The 10,864-nt window shown below is 35.8% G+C and overlaps 1 protein-coding gene across 1 annotated transcript; it reads left to right on the top strand.

The window, feature by feature from the left end:
- Positions 1–2,438: 2,438 nt before the first annotated feature.
- On the top strand, positions 2,439–9,084 carry LOC123667234. The gene is made up of 6 exons (XM_045601190.1): positions 2,439–2,580; positions 3,345–3,514; positions 4,169–4,452; positions 5,869–6,007; positions 8,328–8,697; positions 8,747–9,084. Exons 1-6 carry the CDS (start codon positions 2,439–2,441, stop codon positions 9,082–9,084), a joined length of 1,443 nt encoding a protein of 480 aa, XP_045457146.1.
- Positions 9,085–10,864: the final 1,780 nt, after the last annotated feature.

Raw genomic sequence — 10,864 nt, 5'->3', positions numbered from 1 at the left:
GCGTACCAGAATATCTAGATATTTTGGGAATCCATCTGAAAATTTATCAGAGCCTCCTGCAAAAAAGCCCAATACGATGCAGAGGTGTTCAAAATGTCCTCGAAAAAAAGATAGAAAAACCAAATACTCGTGTAAAAAATGTTACACGCCAATATGTATGGAGCATGCTGATTTTTTTTGTCAAGAGTGCGGCAATTTTGATACCAATGATCTCAATTAAAATTAATGTTTATTACGTTTATTTCTAGTTTAGTTCGTAGTATATTAATTGTTGATTCCTAAATTTAAAGAATTGTGATAATTTACATGTGCCATTTTAAATTAGTGTATAGGGAAAAAAAGTTGTTTTCTTAAAGTTAAAAAAAGTTGTGTTTTTGTTCTTTTATTGATAAAACTAATAAAAATAATAAATTACTTCGTTTTTTCATTTAAACCTACTGATTACAATATACAAATATTATTCCATAAACAAAACACTCAAATAATTAAAACATACTAGTTTTATGACATCTTACATTTTTGGGTATGTCACACCCCACCTAGTGCAGGGCAGGCTTTTTAGTCACCTGGTGCACGGAAGGTTAAGCCGGGTCTAGACATGTATTATTTGCACGATCCGATCACCGTATCCGCGTATCATGATCGCATATGTGGACGGGTAAACGCGTCATTACCCGTCCACATATGCGATCATGATCATGATCATTACATACATACATATGCGATCATGATACGCATCGAGGATACGAATACGGTGATCGGATCGTGCAAATGATACATGTCTGGACCCGGCTTTAGTAAACGACTTAAAAGCGTGTGTTATTTGAAATACTTCATTCTTGTTACAGATGAAGAATGCCAGAAGGCGTGGAGCTGCCTTCGTAACAATTATAGAAAAGCCTTAAAAAACAGGGTGTACAAAAGCGGTGACGCTGCCAAAAAGAGACGACCAATTAAATTTGAAAAGGAACTTGAATTTCTGCAAAAGTTTTTTCAAGATAGACCTCAGCTCTCAAATTTAGACTCTTCTTCCGAAGATACACAGCTTTCCGAAGATACGCAGCATATTGAAAATACACAACCTCCCGAAACAGCATCAACTGTTCCTTTTCCTGGAGCACAATCACCTATATCTCCAATGTCGTTTTTATCACAGGCATCAGATTCTAGACCAGTTAGACATGATCGTCAGCGATCATACATGTCATCGGAAGCACAGCATACGGAAACAACAGCAGAAATATTAAAAAAATACATTGAAAACCAAAAAAAGGAACAACATCCTATGGAGATATTTTTTCAGGCAATGGCGGCAACAGCGAAGACTTTGTCACCAAAATTACAAGCTGAAATAAAACGCGATGTTTTACATATTGTTACTGATGCAGAAATAAAGCATTTGGAAAATGTGGAGTTAACTTCAGTTGTGCAGCCAAGTCGTCCTTCAACATCAAGTTCAGGATTCGATATTTCAAATGAATTACATTCATCTCAGCAATACGTACCAACTTCTGTTGCCAGAACCCATAATACAATAATCGAAAGATCAAATCCTTTACACAATTTTTGTTCATTTAGTAAGGCCGAACAACAATATAACACCGAACCAAACTATGGTGCTACACATATAGAATACATACCTACTGCTATATCCAGACGTCATAATAATAATGATATACATGACAATAACTCCAATAGTGAATTGGCGGACTATGAAAATTCATAAAATTTTATAATACTTTCATTTTTGTCATAATGTACTGTAGGTACACAACTGGATTGATGGTCAAGTGCCACCATGTAGCAGTTGTGGTAGATAGCTGATTATAAAAATAAATAATTACTAAATATATCAAGACTTTTAATTTAATATTAGTAAATGCTCCGTGGTGTCACCTGCCGCTCATGAGCGCATGTCTTGCTTCCATGAGCGCGAACACAGAATACCCTTATACAATTACCTTAATGACAAACAGCTATCCACATACCATAACTTAGATTGTAATATATAATAGCTAGAACAAGTTAGCTGGGAAGCTGTATGTATTACGCGTTGGTATATGAATCATTGTAATGTAATATATACTTACCTTAAACATACAGACAATCTCTCGGTAACAGGTATAGGCGATCGAAAATTAGTTTTGTTTTTCTTTATATGCGATTTTAGCAAATGACTTAACTTTTCAAATTTTTCATAGTCCATTCTGTAATAATCATAGAATTTTCGCATGTCGTATCTCAAATCATTAAACAAGTTGCTGAATTCACCATTTGTAGATCTTGTTCTCCATAAATTATGCACCCAGAATTGTCTTTTCGTCAAATTAGCACTTCTTATTTGTCTCTCTTCATCTTCAGCTAGAAGTGCTATTAAAACTAAATCCCAGTCAACCATAACGACACAACCAAAATCGAACACGCGCGGAGCAAAACTGATGGATGCCAGAGTGACTGGGCTTTCAGAAGGATGCCACGGCATGCCACGGAACGCCACGGGATGCCGCAGCACGCCGCGGGATGTTACAGCACGCCGCGGGTTGCCTCTGCACAACCTGCCGTGCCATGCCGTGCCACGCCGTCAGTGGGCGCCGGCCTTTACTCACTCCCTGCGCCGCTCGCGCCTTGCAAACACCTGTACTTTTGTTTCAAAGCGACTTGCTATTGTGTGTTAGAGTAGTGACAGTGAACGATTATTTCTTTTGTTTCACTATGAGCTCGGCCAAAAAACGTTAATATAATGAGGAGTATATTAAATACGGTTTTATTTCTATGAATAAAAGTGATATCGACCAACCGCAGTGTGTTATTTGTTATGAAGTATTGAGCAATGATGCCATGAAACCTTCGCGTCTGGAACGAAATTTGTCAACAAATCACAACGCTTTAAAAGACAAGCCGAAGGAGTTTTTTGCTTCAAAATCTGCAAGTTTGAAGCGCATGAAATTGGATAGTACTGGATCCTTTGCTTAGTCATCTGAGAAAGTGCTCGAAGCATCATATGAATTGTCGCTACTCATTGCAAAGGCCCAAAAAAGCCATACTATCGGAGAAACACTCGTCAAACCCTGCTTACTCAAAGCAGCTGATATCGTCCTTGGACCACAAACTAAACAAAAATTTTCAAAAATACCTCTTTCTGACAACACTGTTAAACTTCGCATTGATTATATGGCTGAAGATATAAAAAAATGAGGTAGTCGAGGCCGTGAAAGAATCATGTTTTTTTTTTTTTGCAATACAGTTCGATGAGAGTACAAATGTTGCGCAATGTTGTGAACTGCTAGTTTTTATCCGATACATACAAAACGAAAATAATAAAGACGAGTTGCTGTTTTCAACAGAATTAACAACAACTTCGACAGCAATTGATATAATGACAGCAACTTCTGAATTCTTGGATAAACATGAACTCTTATGGAAAAAGTTGATAGGCGTATACACAAATGGCGCTCCGGCAATTCTTGGATCTCGTTCAGGATTCGTACAGTTGGTCAAAGAAAAAAATCCCAACGTAATTACTATTTACTGTTTTATGCACCATCAAGCCTTAGCAACTAAAACACTTCTAAATGAACTCTATGACGTCTTAAAATTGTAAATTATATTAAAAAGAGTGCATTAAACACACGGCTTTTTGCGGCTCTCTGTAAAATTTGAGCACAGAACACAAGATATTGTTATTTCATACAAAAATGCGCTGGCTGACAAGAGGAAATATGGTGTCAAGATTGTTTAAACTGCGAGATGAAGTAAGTCAGTTTTTAGAAATTCAAAAACAAACTAAATTATTTGTGGAATTTAAAAACCACGTGTCCAAGTAATATTTGCTTATTAATCAGATATATTTGATTCATTGAACACTTTAAACTTGAAATTACAAGGCGGAGACTCAAACATAATTAAGGCTATCAGCGCCAAAGTGGTGTAACCCACAATTTATGTTGGTTACAGTTCTGGTGTAAGATATGTTCTTTACAATATAAATGTTCAGTGCAATAGTCGAGTAAACCACCTTTTTGTATCCAAAAACAAAGTGCGCTAGAGACAGTTTTTGCACGGGCCGTTACAACCAAGTACTACAGTGCAAGAGTAGTGTAAGCTGTATACACCACTAAATATACAACTACGAACCAATATACAACTTCCTGAAAAAATCGCCAATAAGACAACTGTTGAAGAACATGATGCCACTAGCAAACAACCTGATAAAGAAGCTGCTACTGACTATTTCTTCAAATTCTTTTCACCGGACATAATTAATGAAATAACAGAGCAAACAAATATTTACTCCGTTCAGTTGACTGGCAAATCTATCCAACTAACAGAAAACGAGTTACAAGATTTTCTAGCAATTCATTTTGTTAAGGAACGTCTCACATTTTTATTGCGTGGCAACTCTGCAACGGTTCACATCGTGTGGTCCGTACCTAATTCGTCAGTGTATAAACTGTGAGTGCAATAGACAATACAGTGGTGTGACAGAACGTTCAGTATAAAAGGCAATGATTTTGACATTTTAACTTTCTTTCCCATTTTTCTTCTCGTCGTGAGAAGTGTTTGCTAAAACATTGTAAGCTTTGCAATATAAAATAATTTAGTCGCTTACATTTTTCATTTATCTCCAACTCTTTTCTTCAAACAACAACAATAAATACAAGCAAGTTAAGCAATGCAACGAAACACATATTTTTAATGGGTATATTAAAAATGCCTTCCTATATAGACTACTGGGGTAATTGTTTTCGTATCGAACAGATTGCTGACATAATGCCACTAAAGCGGTATCAACAAATCCGAAAGTTCCTGCATTTTGTTGATAATAGCCTAGAGGATTCAGATAGATATTACAAAGTAAGAAATATATCAGAAATGATTAGAAGGAATTGCTTGCAACATGAATCCGAAAACAACTTTAGTATTGGCGAAATGATTGCGTATAAAGGGAGGAAAGCTAGTAACCGTTGTTGGCAACAACATAAAAATTAAAATTAATACTGGCAATACCTCGAGCTGTCAGTTCCTTTTTACTTCCCTTTTCGATTTAACGTATCACGGTGTGTTTGATTTTGTACCAATTTCCTTATAACTTCTAAATAATTAAAAACTCAGTGACAAGTGTGTTTAAATTTCCTTTACGCTTTTCTTCCCGCCTATCAATACAGAAATACAGTCCACTCAATTACTCTCCCATCACGTTTTTTATGGTTACACCAACCGTAAGCAATACATGAAAGATAAACCTAATAAATGAGGCTTCAAGGACTACGTCAGAGCGGGGGGTGATGATACATTTCCTTACCATAAATTCACCGACGACGAAGTTTTTTTAGGCTTTGGGGCTCAAATCATCAATGCCTTATGCCAAAGCATAAAAAACAAACCAGCAGTAATATTTTGCGACAACTTTTTTTCTTCGCCAGAACTGTTTTATATACTGAGGGAAAATTATTGCATTTTCGGTTTGGGAACCATCAGGGAAAACAGAATACGTGGTGCGGAAAAACGTTTGCCTGACCAGAAGACAATGAAGAAAAAACCAAGAGGTTCATATGCGCAGGTAGTTTGTGATAAAAATAAGCTAGTTGTAGTTAAATGGAATGATAATAAGCCAGTGACGCTTATTAGTTCATTTGTTGGAGCGGAACCTGTTCAAAAAATTAGGAGATATTCAAAAGAAGAAAAGCGCAAAGTAGAAGTCGATTGTCCACAGCTTGTAAAAGAATAAAAAAGACACATGGGGGGTGTCGACTTAGCGGATATGTTAATATCCCTATATAAAATTCCTTTTAAGACTAGAAGGTGGTATATTGGAATTTTCACCCAATTGTTTGAAATTTGCCTAAATAATGCATGACTGATGTGCAGAAAGAATTTGGAAGGAAAAGGTAAACCTTTAAAGGGTTTTAGGCATGAAGTATATCAATGTTTGATAAAGAGAGGAAGATCACAAGATGTTGAGAAAACAGAAAATTCTAAAATTCTAAAGCCACGATTAGCTCGGCCTGTAAGCCCAATAAGATACGACAATGTTGGGCATTTCATCCCAACCAAAGAAGACACAGGACGTTGCATGCATTGTCATAGCAAAAGAAGCGTATATTGCATTAAATGCAATGTACGGTTATCGCGCATTTGTTTTTTGAATATTCACCACAAATAAATAGAGGTTTTTATTAAAATCAAAGTATGTATGTTGCCGCGCAAGGCAGTTTAGTTTATATATTTATATATATATATATATATAAATATATATATATATAAATATATATATATATATATATATATATATATATATATATATATATATAAATATAATTTTTATTTTTTTTTATAGTAGTAATTGTCATCATTAGTTAGAATTATTGTAGTATCTATTATCTGTAGTTTGATTTATCTGTTGTATAATTATTATCTGTAGTTTGCTTCATAGAATTTATTGTCTTTTTGGATAGTCTATTATATTGTCTATAACTTCTTCCGCCCCTTCCTTTTCAACTTGTCACGGTGTCACCTTGTAATAAAGGCAATTAATTGAACTTAAAAATTTATATTGAGTTTTAATCAATCCATTAAGGCTCCATTATGTATCAAATACAATGTATTTTATTTGCCCCTATTTGGCAACGTACCATCCACGGGACACTAAAAATTGAGCATAGTTATCCATATCTTTGGCTATTACCGTCAGTGGGACATGCATTATCTAAAAAACTGCAATAACGAGATTTTTAAATTTATTTTTTTGGCCTTTTTAGACCCTATAGAACACAAATATATAGATAAAACTCAAAAAGTTAGGGAGCAAAGTACTTGCCAAATTAGGGGTTAATCAATGCAGGTTAAAGTTGGGATTTTGAAGATTCTGGCTCAGAATATCTATTATCTCCTGCGCCCTCATCGTGCAACGATGACTCTAAAGAAGCCCAACAAAGCAGAACCAGTTCAGTCACAACTTTACAACTGCCACTACCAATCACGCCTAGTTCAATAAAGGCAGAAACTTAAATCAGCACATCAGTAGCTGACACTACAGACGAAACGCCTATTCTCTAAAGTAGAAAGCGTGTGAAAAGCCCAGAGGCTTGGCAATGAGAGGCAAACAATATGAAAACTACAAAAAGACCATTGTTCCTGCGAAGACGTCTAAAACGGGTAAATGTCCACGTTCTAAAAAATGTCTTCTGAAAATGAATGAGGAACGACAGATGGAAATATTCAGAAACTTTAAGTCATTGGGAAACTTGGAATCTCAGAATGCATTACTGTTCACATTAGTTACGAGTGACAAACAACTGCAGAAGTTATACAGGAAGAGAGGAATCAAGAAGGCAAAAAACACACCTTAATCATTTATTGGGTGAAGATGGTATTGAATTTCAGGTGTGTAAGAAATTCTTTCTAAAATCTTTTCAAGTTTCTGATGGACGTGTAACTAGGTTGTTGAAGCATAAAAGTATGCAACACGTTCCTCGCATTGATCAGAGAGGTCGACAAAGGTCTGTTAACAAAATAACAAACAGTAAGATTGCAAGGTTAAACAATTCATTGGCACGTTTCCAGTCTATGAGTCTCATTATAAAATAAATAAAAGTGAGAATAGGAGATCTCTTTCACCGGAGCCTTGGACGATTGATTTCTCTTTATAAAGATGATACACTTGAACTAATTTCATCATTTATGTTCAACAAAATTTTTAATGAAAGTTTCAATTTAAAATTCCATACACCCATTAGTGATTCTTGCAAAAAATGTGATCTCTTCAACAACAAAATTAAATGTGCTGAGAGTGAACAGCTAAAACAAGAGTTGCAACGTGAACAAGAATTACACCAGGAAAGCAGACAGTGCCAGACAAGGATTAAAAGACGATGCGGCTTTGGCAAAATCATCGACTGACATCACTGTAATCACCTTTGACTTAACTCTTAAATGGACAATGTTGTTTTTAAACAACATACTAAACATCACAGATAAAATTGACCTTCTTTTAATCTTTTGTTAATTTTGACAACTAGTTCTTATTTCTGAACGAATTTTGTACTTTTTTTAATGTTGGCACTATCCAATATTATTATGCATTGAAAATAAGTTAATGTCAAATGTCACTTTGAAGAAAACTTTTCTAGTGGCGCGAAACTAAGTTTTGTAGCTGTGTTCGGTATATAACATATTTTTATTTGCTTAAAATAAGACTTCTTGAGGAAACGCTCAACTGCCAGTTTTGGAAGGTTCCCTTAGACCAAAGGCTTTCCATAGACGAGCAGAGGTGTGCAACCAAAATAAGCCATTACGTAAAACAATACATGCCCAATAAACCCCACAAGTGGGGGTTCAAATTATATCTCATCTGCAGTCTACAAGGATATGTTCATAGATTTGAGGTTTACAGTGGAGGGGGCTCCAAAAATAACATCTTACCTGGTGAACCAGATTTGGGAGAGTCTGGCAATACAGTCGTCAGGTTAGCTAGAATAGTACCACGCAATGTGAATCACATTATATACTTCGATAACTTCTATACTTCTGTGCCTCTCGTCACCTATTTAGCTAAGGAAGGAATTTTCTCACTGGGAACAGTAAGAGTAACCCGATTGAGAAACTGCAAATTGCCTGAAAAAAACACTATAATGAAAAAGAACGTACCCAGAGGATTCTATGAGGAAAACGTGGCGACTGTGGATGATATTGACGTAAGTGCTGTTGTGTGGAAAGATAACAAGCCCGTTTCTTTCCACTTACGTAGGAGCAGAACCAGCAACCACAGTCACGAGCTTTGATAAATCGAAGAAAAAGAGAGTTGCTATTCCATGCCCCAAAGTCATCAAGGAGTACAATGCCCACATGGGAAGCGTGGACTTATTAGATTCATTTATAGGTCGTTATCATATCACAATGAAGAGCCGCAAGTGGACCATGCGCTTATTTTATCATTTCCTGGACCTCGCAGTTATAAATTCATGGGTTATGTTCAAGAAGGTAAATAATATAAAAGGAAATGATCAACTTCTCGATTTGGGTACATTCAGACTAGAACTTGCTGAAACCCTCTGCAAAATTGGGTCTACCTGCAAATGGCGCTAAACGTGGTCGACCTAGTGGGAGCACAATACAAAGAGAACTTGTAATGAAGAAGTTCCGAGGACCAGCTCAAGCAATTCCTTTGAAAGACGTCAGATTAGATCAGACATGTCATTGGGCAGTTTGGCTGGATAAGCAGCAGAGGTGCAAATTCCCAAAATGTTCAGGCTTTACATTCAAAATGTGCCAAAAATGTCGTGTATCTTTATGTGATACGAAAAAAAGCAATTGTTTTTATAAATATCATAATGAAGAATAAATAAATACATTTCAAAAACAATATCCACTCTTAATTTACCCATACTTGCAAAATCTCAATGAATGCGCAATGTAATTTATAAACAACACTAACATTATGGCAAAAAAAGTATAGTAAATTCATGTCTTGATTTTTTTACTCATATTTCCTAGACAGTAATACATGTCTATTACACAAATATATTTTTTTAAAACGTGAAACAAAAATCGTCCATTTAAGGGTTAAAGTCGATACCTCCCTCGTAAGTTGTTGTATGCCACAAAAATTACTTTTGGCGTTTACTAAAAACTATCCTAATTTTGCATTATTCCGTGCATTCAAAGTGAAAAAATAACCAAAATACGATTTTTTGTAAGGATTTGCCAGTCGTAAAATGCAATGTAATGTAATGTAACTTTCGAACGAGAACGGACTGCAGCATTATATGAACCTTTGCAATAGATTACGCGGGGTGGGGGGAGGGAAGAATTACGCACCAGCGTCTCATATTGGTCACATACATCAGACCACGCCGTACTTTCACCCGGCCGCACGAATATACGCCGAAAATAAAGCCAATGTGTTCTATATTGTTTAGTATTTCATTCTAAATTATCTGTTGCATATTCTCTCTCAACCTCTCTCTGTATGGATATTTTATAATAAAGACGTGTTTGAAGTGGTTCTGCAGTTTTAATTATAAAACACAAGATAAAAGCAAGTGATCAACAATTAAATAGTATAAAGTGATTGCCTAAGTGCCGCAGTGTAATAAATAAATACAATAATGCAAAATATTAATACGAATTACGAACTTCCGCTACACGTCACTGCTCTCTCGAAGAAAAAGAAAAAATAAAAATCTAACACGGCGCAGACGCCATTACAACGACTAGATAGTATTAATTATACTATCACAACGCTTCCAATACGGGATAACATGTCTCAAATTTCAAAGTTATTGAGGCAGAGGAATAACTTGAAAGTAAAATTAGCAAGGATACATAAATTTTTAGAATCAGAAAATGTTACGCAATTGGAACACGAGGTACAGCTACGCTACAACGACATCGATACCATCTGGTCGAACTTTGAGGATATCCAAAGCCAAATAGAAGAACTCAAGGATGATTAGCAAGACGACGAAGAAAGGAGTTCATTTGAAGCAAAATATTATTCGGCAAAGGCGCGGATGAAAGCCATCCTAGACACGCAGTCGACAAGTAAGGATTCAAAACCACAGTGCGAAACACAAGTTTCAGGTGTTAAGTTACCTAAATTGGAATTGCCTAAATTCGGTGGGGACATTCGACAGTGGCCCGCATACAAGAACATATTCTATGCGACGGTGGACAAAGCGGATATACCAACAGTAAGTAAACTGCAGTACTTAAAGTCCACGCTCCATGGGGAAGCTGCTGGATTAATCTCGTCGCTATTAATTACAAAAGAAAACTACTCAAAAGCGTTAACCACACTGTGTCAAAGGTATGAGAATAAAACAATTATTGTAAATCACCATTTAAAATCCATTGTAAACTACGA

Source organism: Melitaea cinxia, chromosome 27 (assembly GCF_905220565.1).
Source record: "Melitaea cinxia chromosome 27, ilMelCinx1.1, whole genome shotgun sequence".
NCBI classification, from domain to species: domain Eukaryota; kingdom Metazoa; phylum Arthropoda; class Insecta; order Lepidoptera; family Nymphalidae; genus Melitaea; species Melitaea cinxia.
The sequence above is the reverse complement of the archived record's forward strand: the minus strand, read 5'-3'. Positions and strand labels throughout refer to the sequence as shown.

Coding starts and splice junctions, on each gene's coding strand:
- LOC123667234 (XM_045601190.1), top strand. CDS start 2,439: ATGGATGCCAGAGTGACTGGGCTTTCAGAAGGATGCCACGGCATGCCA. Junction 2,581..3,344: donor GTGCCATGCCGTGCCACGCC/GTCAGTGGGCGC, acceptor TGTTTTCAACAG/AATTAACAACAACTTCGACA. Junction 3,515..4,168: donor TCAAAGAAAAAAATCCCAAC/GTAATTACTATT, acceptor ATCGCCAATAAG/ACAACTGTTGAAGAACATGA.